At 46.8% G+C, this 22,626-nt stretch overlaps 1 protein-coding gene across 1 annotated transcript in view; it reads right to left on the reverse strand.

The window, feature by feature from the left end:
* Positions 1-21,217, reverse strand: part of LOC311117527 (carboxypeptidase M-like) — a gene marked incomplete at both ends in the record, with an annotated part of 78,777 nt that extends 57,560 nt beyond the window's left edge. The window contains 2 exons of the mRNA XM_084192448.1: positions 3,416-3,513; positions 21,055-21,217. Of these exons, the coding sequence (XP_084048574.1) occupies positions 3,416-3,513; positions 21,055-21,217 (261 nt within the window). The remainder of the gene's footprint in view (positions 1-3,415; positions 3,514-21,054) is intronic.
* Between the last annotated feature and the right edge of the window lie 1,409 nt (positions 21,218-22,626).

Raw genomic sequence — 22,626 nt, forward strand, 5'->3', positions numbered from 1 at the left:
CTAGCTGTCTTAGGGCCTCTCAGTCTTCTGGTACCACTAGCTGTCTTAGGGCCTCTCAGTCTTCTGGTACCACTAGCTGTCTTAGGGCCTCTCAGTCTTCTGGTACCACTAGCTGTCTTAGGGCCTCTCAGTCTTCTGGTACCACTAGCTGTCTTAGGGCCTCTCAGTCTTCTGGTACCACTAGCTGTCTTAGGGCCTCTCAGTCTTCTGGTACCACTAGCTGTCTTAGGGCCTCTCAGTCTTCTAGTACCACTAGCTGTCTTAGGGCCTCTCAGTCTTCTAGTACCACTAGCTGTCTTAGGGCCTCACAGTCTTCTAGTACCACTAGCTGTCTTAGGGCCTCTCAGTCTTCTGGTACCACTAGCTGTCTTAGGGCCTCACAGTCTTCTAGTACCACTAGCTGTCTTAGGGCCTCTCAGTCTTCTGGTACCACTAGCTGTCTTAGGGCCTCTCAGTCTTCTGGTACCACTAGCTGTCTTAGGGCCTCTCAGTCTTCTGGTACCACTAGCTGTCTTAGGGCCTCTCAGTCTTCTGGTACCACTAGCTGTCTTAGGGCCTCTCAGTCTTCTAGCAGCAGACTCCTCAGAGTCACGTCTGTTTACAATCAGTCTTATTACCACTGATTGCAAGTCAACACCCTCCATTTTCTCACAAGTCAACACCCTCCATTTTCTCACAAGTCAACACCCTCCATGTTGTCACAAGTCAACACCCTCCATATTGTCACAAGTCAACACCCTCCATATTGTCACAAGTCAACACCCTCCATGTTGTCACAAGTCAACACCCTCCATATTGTCACAAGTCAACACCCTCCATATTGTCACAAGTCAACACCCTCCATATTGTCACAAGTCAACACCCTCCGTATTGTCACAAGTCAACACCCTCCGTATTGTCACAAGTCAACACCCTCCATATTGTCACAAGTCAACACCCTCCTTATTCTCACAAGTCAATTCCGTCTCACTGTCTAAAGTAGAGGTCGACCATTTCTATCTGCAGGTGTAGTGGTGTGGGTGCAGGCTTTTGTCCCAAACAAGCAGTAACACACCTGACCTGATTGAACTAATCAGTCTTAAAAGGGCTACTTCGGCATTTTAGCAATGAGGACATTTGTCTACTTTCCCAGAGTCAGATGAACTCGTCAATACCATTTGTGTGTCTCTGTGTCCAGTATTAAGGAAGTTAGAGGTAGTTTTGCAAGCAAATGCTAACTAGCGTTTACCATTCATTGCGCTAACGCTCGTTAGCAATTGCACTAGCGCTAGTTAGCAACTTCCTTCAAACTGCACACAGAGACATAAAAATGGTATCCACGAGTTCATCTGACTCTGGGGAAGTAGATAATGGGCCTTATTGCCAAAATCCCGAAGTAGCCCTTTAATTAAAGACTACGATAAACCAATAATCTGAAATCAGGTGTGTTACTGCTGGGCTGAATCAAAAGCATCCACCCATATTGTCCCTTTGCGGTTGAGATCGGCCACCACCGTTCTAAAAAGGAAGCTACTGACTGGGCGTTCACAGTGGAACTAAAAGGATGGTGCAACAGAGTTATAAAACGGTTGGTCTATCCTGATTTAGGGGCTGGTGAAAAACACATCCTGTTTGTCAGCCTTTCAAGCTGACAAACATCAAACATGTACACACCTTTTAAAACCCTTTCCTGCAGTCAAATGGCCAAATTGCCCTCTAGACTACCAAGAATGTTATTAATATGTTTCATTAAAAAAAAAATTTAAACGTCAATCTGTTGTTTCTATTTCAAACTGTTTTGTTATATTTCAGTCTTCTCTGATGTGTATAAAGTCTAATATTGGGATGCAAACTCAAAATTCAATACATTTCAACTCTATATCTGACCTGGTGCAGGTGTCTTCTTTTCATAACCATGTGTGTGAGGTGTATACTTTTGTTTCAAAAGTATACACCTGTACCATGTCAGATATAGAGTTGAAATGTATTGAATTTTGAGTTTGCATCCCAATATTACACTTTATATACATCAGAGAAGACTGAAATATAACAAAACAGTTTGAAATTGAAACAACAGATTTCGACGTAATTTTTTTATATTTTTATGAAACATAAAAACAGCTAGTGGTACCAAGAATCACTCCGTGTGACCCTGATTTAGCCCACTGCAGTAAAAGGTTAACGTACATAATTGACCGCAAACAAATTTTTCCTATGGGGACAATGAAGTAAATTATGAACACGTTTTCGTTTTTTAAAACATGAGTATAATACGTACTTGTCTATCTTATTACTAATAAAGCACTGAAGTATGGAAGTGTTTGTCTAGTACAGGAATGCTGGAGGTTAAACTGCCATAACATTACATCTGATCTGGCTAATACTCCCCTCTCTCTCTCGCTCCCTGTCTCTCTGCGCTCTGTCTCTCTCCACCATTCTCTCTCTCGTTCCCATTCTTGCGCCCTCTCTCTCTCTCTCTCTGCATTCTCTCTCTCTCTCTGCGCCCTCTCTCTCGCCCCCCCATTCTCGTTCCCTCTCCCATTCTCGCGCCCTCTCTCTCTCTCTCTGCATTCTCGCGCTCTCTGTGCGTGCGTCTCTGCTGTGCGTCGGCCGGAATATTCTCAACCTCATCAGATTTTCCGGTCCGAGAGTAGAGTGGCCCCAGGGTCACAGTCAGCTGCTCCTCCTCTGTGGCCCTCCAGTCCCCAGGGCCCTCAGCATCTACAACTCTTTGTGCTTTCCCACAGGCCACGGACTGAAGGGCGGACACACACCACACATAGGCACGCACAAACACACACACTGGCGACACACACTGGCGACACACACACACTCACGTGCACACACACAGACCCACACACACACAGACCCACACAATGTCCCTCCAGACATGAGGATGAAACATATCTCTATTTCAGGACATCTCTCCATCCATCCATCCCTCTCCATACAACCATCATCACACTGTGTGTGTGTGTGTGCGTGTGCGTGTGCGTGTGTGTGTGTGTGTGTGTGTGTGTGTCCGCAGCAGCCCACCCCTGCTTCCACATTTAGCAAGGCCAAAGGAAAGCTGAGGACATGCAAGGCTGAGTTGCTTTTGTTTGATACGGGAGGGAGGCCCTTTGTCTACATTCATTTGATTGAGGAATCCACTGACTAGTACCATCTCCATCTCCTCTCTTCTCTCTGTGGGGGGGGCTTTAGTGAACAGGAATGGTGAAGATGGCTTGGACCTGGCTTGGACAGCTGACTAGAAACACATTTGTAAAATGACTTAATGCTACTACGCCAAATATTTTGTGTTTGTTTGATTGTGTGTGTGTGTGTGTTCGTTTGAGTGTGTGTTCGTTTGAGTGTGTGTGTGTGTGTGTGTGTGTTCGTTTGAGTGTGTGTGTGTGTGTGTGTGTGTGTGTGTGTGTTTCCATGATGAGCTTACCTCATTTCCATGCATATTCCCAACATATTTGAATTCCGGAATTCCCATCTGGTGCTCAGCCGGATTCTTTCCCAGAATGAGCACCCAGAGGTCTCTCCCTGCCAACAAACAACACCAACGTTATACAAAAGGTATCTCCGAGATATTTACAAATCAAATTAAACCTTGTGCGGCACAGTGTGTTAGTATGCCAGCCAGCCTGCCTGCCTGTCTGTTCTTTCCACCAGCCCCTAGAGCAGAACAGAACATTATTCAAATAGTGTTTAGATTGCTTGGACTGGCACCTGGCAACCCAACGTCAGCTCCCTGCCCCCTCTCCTCTCTTCCTCCTCTCCTCCCAGCCCCCTCTCTTCTCCTCCCAGCCCCCTCTCCTCTCCTTTCCTCCTCCCAGCCCCTGCTCCTCTCCCAGTCTCTCCTTTCCTCCTCCCCTCACTCTCCTCCTCTCCCAGCCCCCTCTCCTCTCCTCCCAGCCCCCTCTCCTCTCCTCTCCTCCCAGCCCCCTCTCCTCTCAGCCCCCTCTCCTCTCATTTCCTCCTCTCCCCCACTCTCCCGCTCTTCCCAGCCTCCTCTCCTCCCCGGGTGCGTCCCAATAACCTCTCCTAGTGTTCACTTGTTCACTTCCCTTCACTGATTGGAAAGAGAATGAAAAACTCCCTCTAGCCCAGCTCGACCAATCCAATGCTTTTACATTTGTGGGAAGTAATGAACGAGTGTACACTTCAGGAGGTAGTAGAGACTGGAATGCACCCCCTGTCCTGTATGAGAGAGACTTCCTGTGTTCCAGTATTGTCAAAGCTCTACCACACAGCAAGTCTGAACCTGCTCCGCGGCCAGTATGTCAAGCAGCAGTGAGTAATCCTCATGACTAGCTGGTTCTGGCCGCAGGATAGGATCTCTGTTCCCTTTCATCACAACAACTAGTGTAGCAGACTACAGGATAGGATCTCTGTTCCCTTTCATCACAACAACTAGTGGGTTTGTTTACTGTCTTATGACTCTAAGACAAGTCTATATAGAACCAATTGCTCCACACAATCACACACAAGCACAATCACACACTTGCACGCAAGCACACCCACCCACCCACCCCCACGACCACTTCAACTTCTGACCAATTATTTCTGAAGTGTTGTACATAGAAGCCTGTCATCTCAGCACAGCTGTGTCTGTCCAGGGGCTTAAAGACAAAAAAAATAAAAAATAAAATTGTCTACATGACAAAGAGGTACGGGAGGGATGGAGGGGTAAGGTAGGAGGGGGCAGCAGGGGAGCAGGCCAGGGAGGGGCAAGAGTGTAGCGGGGCAAGTAGAGGACCAGGAGGGGCTGTAGAGGAATGATCAGAGAGGGGAGGGGGTCAGCGGAGGAGCGGGACGAGGCAGGTGGTGTACTAGATTAAACAGTAATTAGCCAAGAGTCTCTCACCTCGAGCGGCACGGGTCACCAGGAGATTAGGAGGGAGGTTAAATTAACGGGCCGGCCCAAGACGGGCGACAGGCCACGGAACATGATGACCTCACAATCTGCCAGAGATTTACTGCAGGCAGGGAGCCGGGCAGATAGACAGGAAGGCCTAAATATACGGTCCTGCTAAACAAGCTACTTAAGGTGGAACTGACAGCGTTTTAGCAACATGAAATCGTATTTAAAAAAAATCTGTTCGTATACACTCCGAGGAAGAATGACATCCAGAGCGTTGTTGACTGTAACTGTGCTTGCTGGCAACAATTGAATTACCTTTTTTTTTTTTTTACATTTTCTGACAAGCGAGCACTTAGGGTCATTTTAACGTTTTCATACATTCATAGAATGTTTGGGAATGACGTATAGTAAGGTATTGGTGAAGATTCTATAGTAATATAGAGGGAAAGAGGCTGTGTGTTTTGAACAATTTATAGACACTGCAGTAAATAAAACATCTGTCTCGTCCAGGACCAGAGTCTACACAGACTGCCTAAACACACTACTTAAATATACTGCCAAAACACACTACTTAAATATACTGCCTAAACACACTACTTAAATATACTGCCTAAACACACTACTTAAATATACTGCCTAAACACACTACTTAAATATACTGCCTAAACACACTACTTAAATATACTGCCTAAACACACTACTTAAATATACTGCCTAAACACACTACTTAAATATACTGCCTAAACACACTACTTAAATATACTGCCTAAACACACTACTTAAATATACTGCCTAAACACACTCCTTAAATATACTGCCTAAACACACTCCTTAAATATACTGCCTAAACACACTACTTAAATATACTGCCTAAACACACTACTTAAATATACTGCCTAGTGCTTAACGGTACTGCTTAAATACCTCTCCACAGGTGCAAGACACACACTTCAGATGTAGGATCTTAATTTGATCACTCTTGTTGCTGACAATTTTCCTGCAATGCAGGAAATGCAAACTTGTAGTGTATTTGAGTTTTAAAAAGGCTTCTACAGTTCGTAATTTCCACTTTGAAGTTTCAGACTTGATTTGCCATAACGATTTTTTTTTAATCAACCCCTACAAAAATGTCCATTAATTATAATCCACATTTCCTGTTGCCGCAGGATTATTTTCCTGCTGTCGCAAACTGGCTCAAATTAAGACCCTACATCTGTACCATTCACACTCTAGGATACCAGCAAAGGGTGACTGTATTCAAATGGCTGGCTGAAGAAGCTTTACATTGGAGGGTATTGTCTTAGCCTGCATCCCAAACGTCACTCTATTCCTCATAGGGATCTGGTCAAAAAGTAGTAGAGCACTATATAGGGCAGGAAAATAGGGTGCTATTTTGGAGTCATCTTCACAGTGTTGTAGGACTTCTCTGTCCTCTCCTCACCTGCTTTACTTTAAACCATTAAAGGCCTCAAGGATCCGTACGGCTCCGATCTAAAAAAGTTCATCCCAGGTTCTAATCAACTGAAGTGAGTGGCTGAGCATTAAGGCCTCAAGGATCCGTACGGCTCCGATCTAAAAAAGTTCATCCCAGGTTCTAATCAACTGAAGTGAATGGCTGAGCATTAAGGCCTCAAGGATCCGTACGGCTCCGATCTAAAACAAGTTCATCCCAGGTTCTAATCAACTGAAGTGAGTGGTTGAGCACAGACAGATGCCGTCAACGGGTTCTATAGTCAGACGTCTGGTCTGGTCTGGTCTGTCTTCCCAGGAACAAAAGGGAACAGGGACAGAGTTAGTTGACTTGCTGCTGCTGCCTCCTACGGTAATAACCTAGGCTACGTCCCAAATGGCACCCCTATTCCCTACATAGAGCACTACATTTAACCAGAGTCCTATGGGCCCTGGTCAAAAGTAGTGCACTATATAGGGAAAAGGGGTGCCATTTGTTACACAGCCCCAGTTCCTGCTCCAGAGGTTGAGACATTGTGTTGAGAGTCTCAATTTGCATCTGAATCTCATCAGACTGAAACACGAGAGAGAGAGAGAGAGAGAGAGAGAGAGAGAGAGAGAGAGAGAGAGAGAGAGAGAGAGAGAGAGAGAGAGAGACCTGGAAGAGGAGGAAGAGAAAAGAGAGAGAGAGAGAGACCTAGAAGAGGAGGCGGGTGCCTCAATGCCAGCTTTGTGTCCAGCCATGCAAAGCAAAGCACACAGACAGACAGACAGACAGAGCCTCCACGGAAATGCCACCAACTGGCAAGGCAACCCAGGGAGGGTGACAAGGAGATGTTTCAATCTCCCAACACAAGACAACAACACGGTGAATCACAGAGCAGAGACACAGTGATACAGTGAAGTGTAAATCCAGGGGCAGTCTGCACCACCTCTTTCTCTCTACTGCCTCTGATTCCACCTCCATCATCTCCCATGTGTCACATCAATCATTCCCAACAGTGATCGTTCTAGTTTAGTCTATAGCGGTGAAGCACTGTACATCCCTCCTTCCCTATTCTCTCTCCGATTGAGTCTGAGATAGACAGACAGGCAGACAGCCAGACAGGCAGACAAGCAGCAAGGACCTGACTAGATCTAATTTCACTTTCAAATCAGAGATGATGAGAGAACACATACACACAGTCCTTTTCCTTTCACACCCTGGAACCATCCGCCTCGCAGGACAATGCTAGCTGAATAAACAACTCTCACACCCTACCTCAGGCGAGCAAATCCTCGAGACTTCCTTAGTATTAGATTTTATCTACCAGCTGTTGTTTACAAATATACACAGACCGCCACCCCTTGTCTAACTGGAGTCAGCCGATCTATCCTGCCGATGTAGCGTATATCCCGCCAGCTGTATGTTATCCATGTCGACGTTCAGCCACAACTCGGTGAAACACAAGATGTTACAGTTTTTTAATGTCCCGTTGGTAGGATAATCGTAATCTTAGGTTGTCTAATTTATTTTCTCTCTCACACTCTGGAACCATCCGGCCTTGCAGGACAATGCTAGCTGAATAAATATCTCTCACACCCTGGAACCAACCGCCTTGCAGGACAATGCTAGCTGAATAAATATCTCTCACACCCTGGAACCAACCGCCTTGCAGGACAATGCTAGCTGAATAAATATCTCTCACACCCTGGAACCAACCGCCTTGCAGGACAATGCTAGCTGAATAAATATCTCTCACACCCTGGAACCATCTGGACCCTTTCTTTCTAAAACTAGCCGCCAAAATTGTCGCAACCCCTATTACTAGCCTGTTCAACCTCTCTTTCGTAACGTCTGAGATCCCCAGAGATTGGAAAGCTGCCGCGGTCATCCCCCTCTTCAAAGGGGGTGACACTCTAGATCCAAACTGTTACAGACCTATATCCATCCTGCCCTGCCTTTCGAAAGTATTTGAAAGCCAAGTTGACAAACAGATCACCGACCATTTCGAATCCCACCGTACCTTCTCCGCTATGCAATCCGGTTTCCGAGCTGGTCATGGGTGCACTTCAGCCACGCTCAAGGTCCTAAACGATATTATAACCGCAATCGATAATAGACAGTACTGTGCAGCAGTCTTCATCGACCTGGCCAAGGCTTTCGACTCTGTCAACCACCGCATTCTTATTGGCAGACTAAATATCCTTGGTTTCTCAAATGACTGCGTCGCCTGGTTCACCAACTACTTCTCAGATAGAGTTCAATGTGTCAAATCGGAGGGCCTGTTGTCTGGACCTATTGCAGTCTCTATGGGGGTGCCACAGGGTTCAATTCTTGGGCCAACTTTTTTCTCTGTGTATATCAATGATGTCACTCTTGCTGCTGGTGACTCTCAGATCCACCTCTACGCAGACGACACCATTTTGTATACATCTGGCCCTTCATTGGACACTGTGTTAACAAACCTCCAAACGAGCTTCAATGCCATACAACACTCCTTCAGTAGCCTCCAACTGCTCTTAAACACTAGTAAAACTAAATGCATGCTCTTCAATCGAACGCTGCTGGCACCCGCCCACCCGACTAGAATCACTACTCTTGACGGGTCTGACCTAGAGTATGTGGACAACTACAAATACCTAGGTGTCTGGTTAGACTGTAAACTCTCCTTCCAGACTCACATTAAGAATCTCCAATCCAAAGTTAAATCTAGAATCGGCTTCCTATTTTGCAAACAAAGCCTCCTTCACTCATGCTGCCAAACATGCCCTCGTAAAACTGACTATCCTACCGATCCTTGACTTCGGCGATGTCATTTACAAAATAGCCTCCAACACTCTACTCAGCAAATTGGATGTAGTCTATCACAGTGCCATCCGTTTTGTCTCCAAAGCCCCATACACTACCCACCACTGTGACCTGTACGCTCTTGTTGGCTGGTCCTCACTACATGTTCGTCGTCAAACCCACTGGCTCCAGGCCATCTATAAATCACTGCTAGGCAAATCCCCGCCTTATCTTAGCTCACTGGTCACCATAACAACACCCACCCGTAGTCTGCGCTCCAGCAGGTATATCTCACTGGTCATCCCCAAAGCCAACACCTCCTTTGGCCGCCATTCCTTCCAGTTCTCTGCTGCCAATGACTGGATCGAATTGCAAAAATCTCTGAAGCTGGAGACTCTTATCTCCCTCACTAACTTTAAGCATCAGTTGTCAGAGCACCTTACCGATCACTGCACCTGTACACAGCCCATCTGAAATTAGCCCACCCAACTACCTCATCCCCATATTGTTATTTATTTTGCTAATTTGCACCCCAGTATCTCTATTTGCACATCATCTCTTGCACATCTATCATTCCAGTGTTAATACTAATTGTAATTATTTTGCACTATAGCCTATTTATTGCCTTACCTCCATAACTTGCTACATTTGCACACACTGTATTTTTTTATTATTATTATATTTTTTACCCCATATGTAACTCTGTGTTGTTGTTTTTTATCGCACTGCTTTGCTTTATCTTGGCCAGGTCGCAGTTGTAAATGAGAACTTGTTCTCAACTGGCTTACCTGGTTAAATAAAGGTGAAATAAAGAAATAAATAAACATCCGGCCTTGCAGGACAATGCTAGCTGAATAAACAACCCTCTCACACGGTCTCTGTGAGCCCTGCTAAATAATTTACATCTTGTAACAAAAATGGAACAGTAGTCACGACAATGTGATCTGTTGTCGTGGAAAAATACTTCTGGGTTTTTGAGAGGGGTTGCAGAGGAGGATGTCGTCACCACTGGGGGGGTTCTCTCTTTAAAGCCACACTCTGTAAGATGTACTGCGCCTAGAGTACCCTCAGTATCCTGGCCAGGGCCTCCTACAACAACATAAAAACGCAGGAGGTTCTTCGTTTTTTGTTACAATAAGGATAAAAGGTAAGATAAGACGGCTGTGACCCCATTTAGGCTGTCAAAACCGAGGAGAAGCTACATTTAATCAATTCACGTTGACTGTGGCTTTTTAAAAAATCACCTTCATTGTTTTAAAGTAACAAGAGACCGCTCTGTGTTCATGCTGCCGGCTGCAGCTGCAGCGATCTGTGAGCCACATGACTGACTGTGAGAGAGAGAGAGAGAGAGAGAGAGAGAGAGAGAGAGAGAGAGAGAGAGAGAGAGAGAGAGAGAGAGAGAGAGAGAGAGAGAGAGAGAGAGAGAGAGAGAGAGAGAGAGAGAGAGAGAGAGAGAGAGAGAGAGAGAGAGAGAGAGAGAGAGAGAGAGAGTGAGACTACGCTGTTCGGCCGCAGCCTGCGTCATGGTACTGAACCCCAGCCAAGATCCCTATCAAACTGTTGTGTCTGAGGCCCAACTGAGGCTGCGTCCCAAATGGTACCCTGTTCCCTATATAGTGCACTACTTTTGACCAGGGCCCGTAGGGAATAGGGTGCCATTTGGGACGAGGCCCCATACTGTATGTTACAAAATAGAGGAAAGTGTCAGGTCTCTCTGATGCTGCCTCCTGATTCCAACACCAACAGGGAGGAATATCTTCTGATTCCTCCTGTATCTACAACACCAACAGGGAGGAATATCTCCTGATTCCTCCTGTATCTACAACTCCAACAGGGAGGAATATCTCCTGATTCCTCCTGTATCTACAACTCCAACAGGGAGGAATATCTCCTGATTCCTCCTGTATCTACAACTCCAACAGGGAGGAATATCTCCTGATTCCTCCTGTATCTACAACACCAACAGGGAGGAATATCTCCTGATTCCTCCTGTATCTACAACACCAACAGGGAGGAATATCTTCTGATTCCTCCTGTATCTACAACACCAACAGGGAGGAATATCTTCGGATTCCTCCTGTATCTACAACACCAACAGGGAGGAATATCTTCTGATTCCTCCTGTATCTACAACACCAACAGGGAGGAATATCTCCTGATTCCTCCTGTATCTACAACACCAACAGGGAGGAATATCTTCGGATTCCTCCTGTATCTACAACACCAACAGGGAGGAATATCTCTTGATTCCTCCTGTATCTACAACACCAACAGGGAGGAATATCTTCTGATTCCTCCTGTATCTACAACTCCAACAGGGAGGAATATCTCCTGATTCCTCCTGTATCTACAACACCAACAGGGAGGAATATCTCCTGATTCCTCCTGTATCTACAACACCAACAGGGAGGAATATCTTCGGATTCCTCCTGTATCTACAACACCAACAGGGAGGAATATCTCTTGATTCCTCCTGTATCTACAACACCAACAGGGAGGAATATCTTCTGATTCCTCCTGTATCTACAACTCCAACAGGGAGGAATATCTCCTGATTCCTCCTGTATCTACAACACCAACAGGGAGGAATATCTCCTGATTCCTCCTGTATCTACAACACCAACAGGGAGGAATATCTCCTGATTCCTCCTGTATCGCTACGGCAAAAATATCTGACCGTCAACTTTGCGCCATAAAAACTAAAATTTGGGAAGTGGGATGCAGGGGGAGGGAGAGGGACGTAGGTAGGTAGCAGGAGGGAGTGAGAGGTAGAGGGGGGGCACTCCCAGACCTCCAGTGATGGATCAGGAGATACAGTGCATTCGGAACGTATTCAGACCTCTTCCCTTTTTCCACATTTTGTTACGTTACAGCCTTATTCTAAAATTGATTAAGTAATCAATTATCCTCATCAATCTACGCACAATACCCCATAATGACAAAACGAAAACAGGTTTATAGATAATTTTTTGTAACACCTTATTTACATAAGTATTCAGACCCTTTGCTATGAGACTCACAATTGAGCTCAGGTGAATCCTGTTTCCATTGATCATCCTTGAAATATTTATACGACAGGTGGACTCCAATGAAGTTGTACATTTAATTGATTGGACATGATTTGGAAAGGCACACACACCTGTCTATATAAATGGTCCCACAGTTGACAGTGCATGTCAGAGCAAAAACCAAGCCATGAGGTCCGAAAACAGGATTGTGTCAAGGCACAGATCTGGGGAAGGGTACCAAAATGTCTGCAGCATTGAAGGTCCTCAAGAACACAGTGGCCTCCATCATTCTTAAATGGAAGTTTGGAAACACCAAGAGAAATCGGGGGAGAAGGGCCTTGGTCAGGGAGGTGACCAGGAACCCAATGGTCACTCTGACAGAGCTCCAGAGTTCCTCTGTGGAGATGGGAGAACCTTCCAGAAGGACAACCATCTCTGCAGCACTCCACCAATCAGACATTTTTGGTAGAGTGGCCAGACGGAAGCCACTCCTCAGTAAAAGGCACATGACAGCCCGCTTGGAGTTTGCCAAAAGGCACCTAAAGGACTCTGACCATGAGAAACAAAATTCTCTGGTCTGATGAAACCAAGATTGAACTCTTTGGCCTGAATGCCAAGCGTCACATCTGGAGGAAACCTGGCACCATCTCTACAGTGAAGCATGGTGGTGGCAGCATCATGCTGTGGGGATGTTTTTCAGCGGCAGGGACTGGGAGACTAGTCAGGATCGAGGGAAAGATGAAAGGAGCAAAGTACAGAGAGATCCTTGATGAAAACCTGCTCCAGAGTGCTCAGGACCTCAGACTGGGGCAAAGGTTCACCTTCCAACAGGACAACGACCCTAAACACACAGCCAAGACAATGCAGGAGTGGCTTCGGGACAAGTATATGATGTCCTTGAGTGGCCCAGCCAGAGGCAGGGACTGGGAGACTAGTTCGGATCGAGGGAATGATGCAAAAAATGTCTAAAAACCAGTTTTTGCTTCGTTGTTATGGGATATTGTGTGTAGATTGATGAGGGGGGAAAAAACGATGTAATCCATTTTAGAATAAGGCTGTAACGTAACAAAATGTGGAAAAAGTCAAGGGGTCTGAATCCTTTCCCAATGCTCTGGATGTACTGTAATAACCCACATGTGGTAAAACTACACTCAGCCACATCACAGAACCAGGGGTGTGGTATCAACCCAGCCTCCAGAACCAGGGGTGTGTGGTATCAACCCAGCCTCCAGAACCAGGGGTGTGTGGTATCAACCCAGCCTCCAGAACCAGGGGGGTGTGGTATCAACCCAGCCTCCAGAACCAGGGGTGTGTGGTATCAACCCAGCCTCCAGAACCAGGGGTGTGTGGTATCAACCCAGCCTCCAGAACCAGGGGTGTGTGGTATCAACCCAGCCTCCAGAACCAGGGGTGTGTGGTATCAACCCAGCCTCCAGAACCAGGGGTGTGTGGTATCAACCCAGCCTCCAGAACCAGGGGTGTGTGGTATCAACCCAGCCTCCAGAACCAGGGGTGTGTGGTATCAACCCAGCCTCCAGAACCAGGGGTGTGTGGTATCAACCCAGCCTCCAGAACCAGGGGTGTGTGGTATCAACCCAGCCTCCAGAACCAGGGGTGTGTGGTATCAACCCAGCCTCCAGAACCAGGGGTGTGGTATCAACCCAGCCGGCCCGTCCAGAACCAGGGGTGTGTGGTATCAACCCAGCCTCCAGAACCAGGGGTGTGTGGTATCAACCCAGCCTCCAGAACCAGGGGTGTGGTATCAACCCAGCCTCCAGAACCAGGGGTGTGGTATCAACCCAGCCGGCCCGTCCAGAACCAGGGGTGTGTGGTATCAACCCAGCCTCCAGAAACAGGGGTGTGTGGTATCAACCCAGCCTCCAGAACCAGGGGTGTGTGGTATCAACCCAGCCTCCAGAACCAGGGGTGTGGTATCAACCCAGCCTCCAGAACCAGGGGTGTGTGGTATCAACCCAGCCCGCCCCTCCAGAACCAGGGGTGTGTGGTGATAGTAGACCAGCAGGAGGGGCCGGGGGGAGGAGGGGCCGGGGGGAGGAGGGGCCGGGGGTGTGTGGTGGTACAACCCCAAAAACAATACAAAACGCAGCCAGCATGAGGCAGATAAACGTTAGTAAACTATCTACAAAAAACAAAAAAAAAGATTTACAAAAAAGACAGGTAGGAGCAGATCAGCATTTTATATTAAAGCAGGTCACATACTACAACGCTGTTCAGCCAAGCAGGTCTTCATCAGACAGCAGCCAAACAGGTCTTCATCAGCCAGCAGCCAAACAGGTCTTCATCAGACAGCAGCCAAACAGGTCTTCATCAGAAATCATTGTGGTCCAGCCCAGCTGTATAAGGCTTCTGTTAGATGAAGCCTATGTACCAAATGGCACCCTATTCCCTATGTAGTGCACACAGGGCTCAGGTCAAAAGTAGTGCACTACAAAAAGGGAATAGGGTGCCATTTGAGTCTCACAGGAAGTGTCTCCAGTGCATTGAGGTGCGGTGCATTACATTCCTCCGGAGCTTGGCTGTATCCATGTACAGTGGTACTAACACCCAAGGGACTGGATGGGCCGTCGGTTGGGTTCTCACATTAGAAGGGCCCGGAGTTTCTCCTGGTCTGGAACACTCCCTAGCTCTGGCCATGATGATTACCTATAGGGTCCTGTAATACCAGATATGACCTATAGGTGGCAGCACTAGGAGGTATCATGACCCTTCTAGAATAGGCCTAGCACCCCCAAGAAAGAAATTACATGTTTTCGATGTTCAACATACGCTGAGTGTACAAAACATTAAGAACATCTTCCTAATATCGAGTTGCTTACCCCCATCATTTTGCACTCAGAACAGCCTCAATTCGTCAGGGCATGGACTCTACAAGGCGTCAAGCGTTCCGCAGGGATGCTGGTCCATGTTGACTCCAATGCTTCCCACACTTGTGTCAAGTTGCCTGGATGTCCTTTGGGTGGTGGCCCATTCTTGATACACACGGGAAACTGTTGAGCGTGAAAAACCCAGCAGCTTTGCAGCTCTTGACACAAACTGGTGCGCCTGGCACCTACTACCATACCCCGGTCAAAGGCAGTTAAATATTTTCCCCATTCACCCTCTGAATGGCACGCACGCAATCCATGTCTCAATTGTCTCATTGCTTAAAAATCCATCTTTAACCTGTGGTGAATTTAACAGGCGACATCAATAAGGGATCATAGGTTTCACCTGGATAGTCTGTCATAGAAAGAGCAGGTGTTCCTAATGTTTTGTATACTCAGTTTATATAGCGATGAGTCGACACATTTCTTTCTCTCAACATCCTGTTGTCAGGAAGGAGCTCCGACTGCTCAAGCAAGCCAGCACAGCCTACATACACTACTGTGGTGGTCGAGGTCCACATCTTTCTGCTACTGTCTCAACTCACGGCCGTAACCGCGAGTTGCAAGCACCCTTGTGTAATGACCAAGCTGCCCCACAGCTACCCCAGTGAAGAATTCCTGGCGCCAACACTGCAGACATGACATGATGACCATTGAGCTGCCTCTGTTCTATACTCTCTGGGGTGCAGAAAGCATCCATCCAGGCTGATGGTTAAACCCTGCATTCTGAGCGGCTTGTTCTTTGAAATCCACAACATGGGAGTAGGAGGACTAGGTAGGACCGGAGGGAGCATGGGAGGCTGGGAGTAGGAGGACTAGGTAGGACCGGAGGGAGGCTGGGGAGTAGGAGGACTAGGTAGGACCGGAGGGAGGCTGGGGAGTAGGAGGACTAGGTATTACCGGAGGGAGGCTGGGGAGTAGGAGGACTAGGTAGGACCGGAGGGAGCATGGGAGGCTGGGGAGTAGGAGGACTAGGTAGGACCGGAGGGAGGCTGGGGAGTAGGAGGACTAGGTAGGACCGGAGGGAGGCTGGGAGTAGGAGGACTAGGTAGGACCGGAGGGAGGCTGGGGAGTAGGAGGACTAGGTAGGACCGGAGGGAGCATGGGAGGCTGGGAGTAGGAGGACAAGGTAGGACCGGAGGGAGCATGGGAGGCTGGGAGTAGGAGGACTAGGTAGGACCGGAGAGAGGCTGGGAGTAGGAGGACTAGGTAGGGCAGGTGGGATGCTGGGGAGTAGGAGGACTAGTTAGGACCGGAGGGAGACCGGGGAGTAGGAGGACTAGGTAGGACCGGAGGGAGGCTGGGGAGTAGGAGGACTAGGTAGGACCGGAGAGAGGCTGGGAGTAGGAGGACTAGGTAGGACCGGAGAGAGGCTGGGGAGTAGGAGGACTAGGTAGGACCGGAGGGAGGCTGGGAGTAGGAGGACTAGGTAGGACCGGAGAGAGGATGGGGAGTAGGAGGACTAGGTAGGACCGGAGGGAGGCTGGGAGTAGGAGGACTAGGTAGGACCGGAGGGAGGCTGGGGAGTAGGAGGACTAGGTAGGACCGGAGAGAGGCTGGGGAGTAGGAGGACTAGGTAGGACCGGAGGGAGGCTGGGAGTAGGAGGACTGGGTAGGACCGGAGAGAGGCTGGGGAGTAGGAGGACTAGGTAGGGCTGGTGGGACGCTGGGAGCAGTGATCAGGATGATATATTAACAGTCTGTTTTGGCTAGTCTTCACATGAGCCTTTAAATTGCCAGCTGCAATCGCTGGCAGGCAGGCAGGGACCCTGTTTACAAAGAGTCCTCTTATGAGAGGGGAAGACTGAATCCATCACAGCCTATGGACCTCTTACATACATCTCTCACTATTCCCCAAGAGTGTGCAAAGCTGTCATCAAGGCAAAGGGTGGCTATTTGAAGAATCTCAAATATACACTGCTCAAAAAAATAAAGGGAACACTAAAATAACACATCATAGATCTGAATGAATGAAATAATCTTATTAAATACTTTTTTCTTTACATAGTTGAATGTGCTGACAACAAAATCACACAAAAATTATCAATGGAAATCAAATTTATCAACCCATGGAGGTCTGGATTTGGAGTCACCCTCAAAATTAAAGTGGAAAACCACACTACAGGCTGATCCAACTTTGATGTAATGTCCTTAAAACAAGTCAAAATGAGGCTCAGTAGTGTGTGTGGCCTCCACGTGCCTGTATGACCTCCCTACAACGCCTGGGCATGCTCCTGATGAGGTGGCGGATGGTCTCCTGAGGGATCTCCTCCCAGACCTGGACTAAAGCATCCGCCAACTCCTGGACAGTCTGTGGTGCAACGTGGCGTTGGTGGATGGAGCGAGACATGATGTCCCAGATGTGCTCAATTGGATTCAGGTCTGGGGAATGGGCGGGCCAGTCCATAGCATCAATGCCTTCCTCTTGCAGGAACTGACACACTCCAGCCACATGAGGTCTAGCATTGTCTTGCATTAGGAGGAACCCAGGGCCAACCGCACCAGCATGAGGTCTCACAAGGGGTCTGAGGATCTCATCTCGGTACCTAATGGCAGTCAGGCTACCTCTGGCGAGCACATGGAGGGCTGTGCGGCCCCCCCCCAAAGACATGCCACCCCACACCATGACTGACCCACCGCCAAACCGGTCATGCTGGAGGATGTTGCAAGCAGCAGAACGTTCTCCACGGCGTCTCCAGACTCTGTCACGTCTGTCACGTGCTCAGTGTGAACCTGCTTTCATCTGTGAAGAGCACAGGGCGCCAGTGGCGAATTAGCCAATCTTGGTGTTCTCTGGCAAATGCCAAACGTCCTGCACAGTGTTGGGCTGTAAGCACAACCCCCACCTGTGGACGTTGGGCCCTCATACCACCCTCATGGAGTCTGTTTCTGACCGTTTGAGCAGACACATGCACATTTGTGGCCTGCTGGAGGTCATTTTGCAGGGCTCTGGCAGTGCTCCTCCTGCTCCTCCTTGCACAAAGGCGGAGGTAGCAGTCCTGCTGCTGGGTTGTTGCCCTCCTACGGCATCCTCCACGTCTCCTGGTAGCGCCTCCATGCTCTGGACACTACGCTGACAGACACAGCAAACCTTCTTGCCACAGCTCGCATTGATGTGCCATCCTGGATGAGCTGCACTACCTGAGCCACTTGTGTGGGTTGTAGACTCCGTCTCATGCTACCACTAGAGTGAAAGCACCGCCAGCATTCAAAAGTGACCAAAACATCAGCCAGAAAGCATAGGAACTGAGAAGTGGTCTGTGGTCACCACCTGCAAAACCAGTCCTTTATTGGGGGTGTCTTGCTAATTGCCTATAATTTCCACCTGTTGTCTATTCCATTTGCACAACAGCATGTGAAATTTATTGTCAATCAGTGTTGCTTCCTGAGTGGACAGTTTGATTTCACAGAAGTGTGATTGACTTGGAGTTACATTGTGTTGTTTAAGTGTTCCCTTTATTTTTTTGAGCAGTGTATTTTGATTTGTTTAACACTTTTTTTGGTTACTACATGATTCCATGTGTTATTTCATAGTTTTTATGTCTTCACTATTATTCTACAAAAATAAAGAAAAACCCTTGAATGAGTAGGTGTGTCCAAACATTTGACTGGTACTGTACATATTACCTCAATTACCTGGACTAACCTGTACCCCCGAACATTGACTCGGTACACCCTGTATAAAATAGCCTGGTTATTGTTATTTTATTATGTTACGTTTGTATTTTTTACTTTGGTTTATTTAGTCAGTATTCGGCGCATATGACAAATTATTATTATTATTTTTTATTTGCTTCCATTCAGCCACAAGAGCATTAGTGAGGTCGGGCACTGATGTTGGGCGATTAGGCGCTGGCTGGCAGTCGGCGTTCCAATTCATCCCAAAGGTGTTCGATGGGGTTGAGGTCAGGGCTCTGTGCAGGCCAGTCAAGTTCTTCCCCACCTATCTCAACAAACCATTTCTGTACGGACCTCGCTTTGTCATTGTATGCTGTAGCGTTAAGATTTCCCTTCACTGGAACTAAGGGGCCTAGCCCGAACCATGACAAACAGCCCTAGAACATTATTCCTCCTCCACCAAATTTTACATTTGTCACTATGCATTGGGGCAGGTGGCGTTCTCCTGGCATCCGTCAAACCCAGATTTGTCTGTCGGACTGCCAGATGGTGACGCGTGATTAATCACTCCAAAGAACATGTTTCCACTGCTCCAGAGTTACACCACTGCTTGGCATTGTGATCTTTGGCTTGTGTGTGGCTGCTCGGCCATGGAAACCATTTCATGAAGCTCCCGACGAACAGTTCTTGTGCTGACGTTGCTTCCAGAGGCAGTTTGGAACTCGGTAGTGAGTGTTGCAACCGAGGACAGGCGAGTTTTACCCGCTACGCGGTTCAGCACTCGGTGGTCCCGTTCTGTGAGCTTGTGTGGCCTACCACTTCACGGCTGAGCCGTTGTTGCTCCTAGACGTTTCCACTTCACAATAACAGCACTTAGAGTTGACCGGTGGCAGCTCTAGCAGGGCAGAAATTTCACAAACTGACTGAATTTCACAAACGTGGCATCCTACGACGGTGCCACGTTGAAAGTCACTGAGCTCTTCAGTAAGGCCATTCTACTGCCAATGTTTGTCTATGGAGATTGCATGGCTGTGTGCTCGATTTTATACATCTGTCAGCAACAGGTGTAGCTGAAATAGAATCCACTAATTTGAAGGGGAGTCCACATACTGCTGTATATATATATAGTGTATCATGTTAGCTAACCCTTCCTGTAACCCTAACCCTTTAACCTAACCTTAACCCTAACCCCTAGCCTAGCTAACGTTAGGCCCCCTAGCTAGAATTCGTAACATATCATACATTTTTCAAATTCGTAACATATTGAACGATTTGGATATATTCGTAACATATTATACGTTTTGCGAAATTCGTAACATATAACACAAATTGTAATTCGTAACATATCATACGAAATGGGTGATGGACATCCACAAATTAATACCATACCGTATTAAATGTAACAAGTCCTCGGATTTACGTACAGAATAATAAGAAATGCTCTGAGACCAGGTTGAAGTTTCCATGTGGCCTTTGAATAGTGTTAGTTTAAACAGCGCTACACCCCAAACGTTTTCCCCCCGTTCTATTGATTTCAGCGTGATATCGATGGAAGTGATTAACAAAAAAAAAGTGTTGCGTTACACTTACCGCGTTGGCGACCCACTTGAATCAAATACCAACACTTGTAGCTAGCTGTCTTCTACAAATTGTCCTCTAACCAGTGATGTACACATTACTCCCAGATTTCATGTGTTTTTTGAGCTGTTAGTTTTCAACTTGATCTTCCATAGGAGTGATTGACAAAACAGTGTTGCGTTTCTCTTTATGTATCAAAATGCAACATTCCTAAATGTAGCCGACTGTTCTGCAGGTTGTCCTCTAACCAGTGATGTAAAAATATATCCCGTTTTCATGTGGTTTGAGTTGTGGTAGTTTCAGCAGTGCATATTCCCCCCCCCCCCCCCCCCCCCCCCCCCCAATCAAGTAGTGATTATTGACACGACAAAACAACAGGGTGTTTGTTGCATGTGCAGTTTATAAAGGTGCCCATTTAAAAACATATGCAAGTAACATGATTACTATTGTTGCACATGCATGTGTAGATAGTGATATACTGAAAACTTTAAGATCAAATGCACTAACAGTTTCTGCATATTGGTTAATGATTTGGACACTTTAAAACTGTGTTTTGACATTGGGCTATTTATCAATATGGTCTTGTCAACAGGAAGCAACGACAGCATTATTTTCAACTTAATTTATATTCCTAAAATGTGAACTTTCAACATTACTTTCCAATGGTATTGTACTTAATCTGGTCAAACTGCTGAATGATTCCCCAAAAGTTATGTTATTGATTTATTTTGATGATATACCAGAAATCACCAAAACGGTTTTGCCCTGCCTACAAAGTGCCCCATACACTTTCAAACGTTCTTATCAAATTTGAAAATGTCCACCTGTGACAAAATCTAGGCATATCAAAGAATGAATTTCAATTTCCAATCTTACATTTCAAGACAACATATGAGGGGTCTGACTTCTTACCTTCGACAGATTTGCCAATACTGTGCAGGTGGGTGAACTGAAAGGTGTTGTTAACGTCTCGCAGGTATCTCTCCACCTCCACCGTGTCGTGATAACGGAACTCCAAACTGACACCGGACGACACCAACGTCCCGAGGCTCAGGCAGAGCGCAAAAAGAAACATCGTCTCGGGCGGGACAGTGACAACCTAACGCACAGAACGACGTTGAAGAAAAAACGTTAGGCGGATGCCCATTTAAAATAAACCCACTGTCAAATTTCAATAATGTTAATGGAAACCAGTGTTCAGTAAACTGGCATTATAGTTTCATCTCAATTCACGATGCACTACGTTTAGTCTTTTCTCTAAAATGATAGGCATATTATTCATATCTGGTCATTTCAGGGCTATCTAAATGACAACATTTTGCAAGCAATTCCTATTTTTAGGTCAGAAAAAAAAAACGTGTGTATAGAAGTGTAGGCTAGGCTATCAATACACGTGTCAAAAATACATCAAATTGTATTAAATTCACAAAAATAAACTGAATTTTAGCCTATTCACATGACATTCAAAATTACCTTATTGCTCAATGTATATTTCCAACAGCTGGCTGTGTGCGCATAACTTCTTTCTGTGAAGACGTCTCTTGAAGTCACCCTCGCCAGTCCAACTGCATTCATAACAACTCTTTTAAAGTTCCAAATCGCTGGTTTGGTTCTTAGTCTATAGATAAACTCCTGGCCACGTCACACCGTCGGGTCCCCTGCCTGCCTGCGCGCCGCCCTGGATGGCATTATCACTGTCTACACGCACACCCGGCAAGACTTTATACAGCAGCCAGCAGAGGCGAGGCGGAGCTAAAACACTTCTCAACTCAACATGATCGCACCGTTTTACCATTTTGACTTCAGATTCTGACGTTTATCCACATTTGTCCAAACGTACAATTTGGAAATTGCTCCAAACGCAAATTCGGAAGTTGACAACATTTGGAAGTTGTCAAATTTCGAAGTTAAGGCTAAGGTAAGGGTTAAGGTTTTATAGGGTTAAAAAAAAAATGGATCAAACAAACTTCGGATGCAGAGTCCATGGGATTATCACTGGGATCTACCACCGGGATTGAACATGCAACCTTTGGATCTGGAGTCATGGGATTACATCCATCTACCACCCCTGTCCACAACAACCTATCAAAACCCAATCCTACTTGATGGTAATAGCGGTTTTGAAGGCATTTCAAGACATCCCAAGGACATGGACAGACGCCCAATTTCGAAGACAATCTTGAGCGACTCCCCAGCCTGATCTGCATTGAATGAAAAGCAGATAGGCGCAGTTAGTTAGTTAGAATGTCAGACCCATCCGTCTGTGAGCTGAAGCTGAAGCGCAGCTGGGTCATGCAGGAAGACAATGATCCAAAACACACAATCAAGTATACATGAAAATGGCTAAAAAGCAACTAATTGGAAGTTTTGGAATGGCCTAGTCAAAGTCCAGACCTAATCCCAATTGAGATGTTGTGGCAGGACTTGAAACGAGCAGTTCATGCTTGAAAACCCACACGTCACTGAGTTAAAGCAGTTCTGCAT

Source organism: Coregonus lavaretus, assembly GCF_964263955.1.
Source record: "Coregonus lavaretus genome assembly, contig: HAP1_SCAFFOLD_175, whole genome shotgun sequence".
Taxonomy (NCBI): domain Eukaryota; kingdom Metazoa; phylum Chordata; class Actinopteri; order Salmoniformes; family Salmonidae; genus Coregonus; species Coregonus lavaretus.